Here is a 3,074-nt window from a genome sequence, read left to right as displayed (position 1 = left end):
GTGCGGCTGTATCAATGCAGCTCACGGGTCAAAGGGTCAATGAGTAATTAAGACATGGTTGCTTGAGCATTCCCCATGCACACTTTGAGTCCTGATGAAAGGTTGGAAATGAAAGGAGGGAGGGTTTTAGTGCAGCCTGATACTGTGGATCAGATTTCTGTAAGTGTGTCTAAATGTTCCTTGTTCCAGGCAATTAGAATGATTATGATAGTGTGGTGTCATGGTGCTGTTAAGGAGGATTTTGTACATCAATGCTCCGTGAAAGCTACAAGTTTGACGTGAACCAGAAATGCTTAAAATACAATAAAATCAGTGAAAGCAGCGAGGTTGTGGAAATTAAATATAAACAGACGTGCGATTATTATCGTGCTTACTTTGGCAAAGTAGTTATTCTTTTGTTTTAGTCCACTAGATTTAACTTCGAGAATACAAAGTGACTTCATGAGGGAATAAGTTATATCTAAAAATATCTCAAAATCCCTAAATTGTGAAATTAACTCTTGTAGCCTCTGAATAACTAAATTGAGGGAACAAATCATATCTTGTGGCCAAAAATTATTTTTAATGCCTTCCAAAAAAACTATAGTCTATTATCTGTTGCAAACATACTTGTTTCATACCATTTTGATATTAAAATCACTTATTAAATTCAATGTTCCAGCACCTGACAAGCAACTACCACAAACTACAAAGGACATGAGTAGTGCTTCCTGATATTGTACCAGTCTGGTGCAAACAGGGTCAAAGGTGCATTGATTTACATGTTCAACAAGAAATTATTCATTCCTTCTCATTGTTGCTAAAAATGAAGAGGCCAGAGCCAGAAAATTGAGGTCGCTGATAAACGCTATTAGTAGGAGATGCTGAGGAAATCAATATGGCAGTTTTTCAAGCTGACGCTCAGAAGAAGCGGAGACGTGTGTCCTGTCAGCAAAGCACATTACCAGAAATCAAAGGCCAAGCAAGGCCTGAAGGAGGGGATGTACATGTCTCTACACACAGGCCACACTTTGGTAATTAAAACCTATTTTATCAGAGCTGTCTTGTCACTGTTCTCTCTCCAACGCTATTGACTATCTGTTGCATGGAGAGTGATCACTAAATTACCTTTAAATAAATGAGATGGGGTTATTTAGAGTCTTGTATTTGTCACACAAAATGAGGCAAAAAGGTGTGCTGGTATGAAATAAATGATGTCACGTGTGATTACTTACATTAATTATTAACATTTGGGGGGAATTAAAGGAAGTTGTCAGTCTTATTTAGCATCACATGTGTTTAAGAGGTCAATCTGGGATCCTGGTGACCTTTTTTTTCCACTCCTAACATTTAAAGACAAACTTTTCTTTTAAGCCAAGTCTGCTTTCTGATTCAACACCGTCAGCATTATGTCAGTTTAGTAAGATGCATAGCTGACTCTTCAAACTCTTCAATAGCAGCTTAGAATCTTTATTAAATAAAACACAAACAAACCTGCGCCGTCAGACAAGACTAACTCAAGTGACGCACAAAGTCACTTTAGTCAAAAGGTTCGACAACGAGTCTCCATTCATGTTGTAAAAAAAGTGCACAAAATATTCTCGCGAACTCATTCAACGTGCAGTTTCTTGGCTCAGTGTTGTGCTCCTTCTTCTTCTTTGTAGGCGAAATAGACAGTGACAGGACCAGCACTTGTCTGGACTGTCTCTGCTGCACCCACCACCATCCAGCACCCTACACCATAGGCCAAACAGGGGATACCTGCAATACATGGACACAGTGCTTTTTCATGGAATATCTTCACTTTTTAGAGAGAGACAAATATTTAGAGGCTTTATACTGTACTAACCTAGATTGATAAACTTCAACATGGTGAAGAACCTGTCCTCGAAGTCCAGGTTCTGTGGAGGTGCTTTGGTGCAGTGGTATTTTATAAAAGGGAAGCAGCCTGTTCTCAGTATCTGATAGTTGGACCCATCAACTTTCCAGTTGAAGTTGGACAGTCCAAACTGGTCATTGTGGACGGCAGAGTAGCGGACACAGTATGAAGTCCACGGAGGTAGATTCCGCTGTTGCAGGTGACAGGTCAGCACCTCCGAGGCGGCGGGACGCGGTGCAGTTTTACCCAAAATGCTTGGAAACAAGGCAATTTTCAGGAATAAGTCGTGTATTTTTCTCAAAACCTCCTTCATAACTTGTGAAAGAGCAGAGGGTTAAAACCCGCTGCTAGTACTGTAGATAACACAACGCAAATTAATGAGATGTAGCGTGTAAAACAAGCTAACCTGCAGCTAAACACACGTTAGCTTGCACCGAAGGGGTTCACGCGTGGCTTAGCTAGAGTTAGCAACCGCCGCAGTCCGGTTCGTCTTCATACCCGCGGGTATACGAAGCCACTTATGTCCAGATACAGACATTGAACACATTCATACAGTTTCTCTCCACCATGAGAGACGAGTGAAAGAACAAGCGAAAGAACAAGCGTCCTGAAGTGTGTAGTGCTTCATGCTCTGACCTGGTGCTCCTGTTACAGTCGTCCGTCTAGAACAACGGCGTCAAGTGAATGTTCCCCATCGTCATCTTCTCCCTACTCATTGACTGCGGCTTTTATGTTTTCTTTTTTGCATCCACATGATCGTAGTTCCGCGTTACAATCCATTTAGGTTGCAGTATATATAAACCACTTCAAATAGAAAAGTCTAAAGTATCTTGCATTGTTTGTAATCCTCAAAAGTTGTTTTTTTTTCAGAATACAGTTATTTCAACAAAAGGGTATATTGCTTTGACCCCCCCCCCCATCTATTTAAAATTATATGGGGGTAAATATATGATTTCTTACCAAACAAACTGTTTGCTGCTTGGCATCATGGACAGCAGACCAAGCTTTGAAGATCCGATCTACTGTATCTGGCTGTGCTACTAAATGTGAAATACGGAACCAGAAAATATTCATATATATTTATGTGTGTGTGTGTGTGTGTATACACAATTATGGATATAGAAAATGAAAAAAAAAAACCACATTCTGCAATTTTCAGCTCCAAAGTATGCTAGCTACAAGGAAAAGCATTTTTATCTAATCAAACTACAACCAG

The 3,074-nt window shown here is 40.1% G+C and overlaps 1 protein-coding gene across 2 annotated transcripts; it reads right to left on the bottom strand.

Annotated features, from left to right (window-relative positions):
- Positions 1-1,433: 1,433 nt before the first annotated feature.
- On the bottom strand, positions 1,434-2,567 carry c7h15orf61 (chromosome 7 C15orf61 homolog). 2 transcript variants are annotated; one of them, XM_086209109.1, is made up of 3 exons: positions 2,495-2,549; positions 1,829-2,375; positions 1,434-1,740 (listed from the first exon to the last, which is right to left on the bottom strand). In XM_086209109.1, the coding sequence occupies exons 2-3, from the start codon at positions 2,169-2,171 to the stop codon at positions 1,613-1,615; spliced, it is 471 nt and encodes a 156-aa protein (XP_086065235.1). In that variant the 5' UTR covers positions 2,172-2,375; positions 2,495-2,549; the 3' UTR covers positions 1,434-1,612. The 2 variants fall into 2 exon arrangements, with proteins under 2 accessions (XP_086065235.1, XP_086065234.1); XM_086209108.1 differs by having other exon boundaries at positions 1,829-2,567.
- Between the last annotated feature and the right edge of the window lie 507 nt (positions 2,568-3,074).

The sequence above is a fragment of the Aulostomus chinensis genome, chromosome 7 (genome assembly GCF_037954235.1).
Source record: "Aulostomus chinensis isolate RoL2024-O1b breed Wild chromosome 7, RoL_Achi_v1.0, whole genome shotgun sequence".
Lineage (NCBI taxonomy): Eukaryota > Metazoa > Chordata > Actinopteri > Syngnathiformes > Aulostomidae > Aulostomus > Aulostomus chinensis.
The sequence above is the reverse complement of the archived record's forward strand: the minus strand, read 5'-3'. Positions and strand labels throughout refer to the sequence as shown.

Coding starts and splice junctions, on each gene's coding strand:
- c7h15orf61 (XM_086209108.1), bottom strand. CDS start 2,171: ATGAAGGAGGTTTTGAGAAAAATACACGACTTATTCCTGAAAATTGCC. Junction 1,741..1,828: donor GTTGAAGTTTATCAATCTAG/GTTAGTACAGTA, acceptor CATGTATTGCAG/GTATCCCCTGTTTGGCCTAT.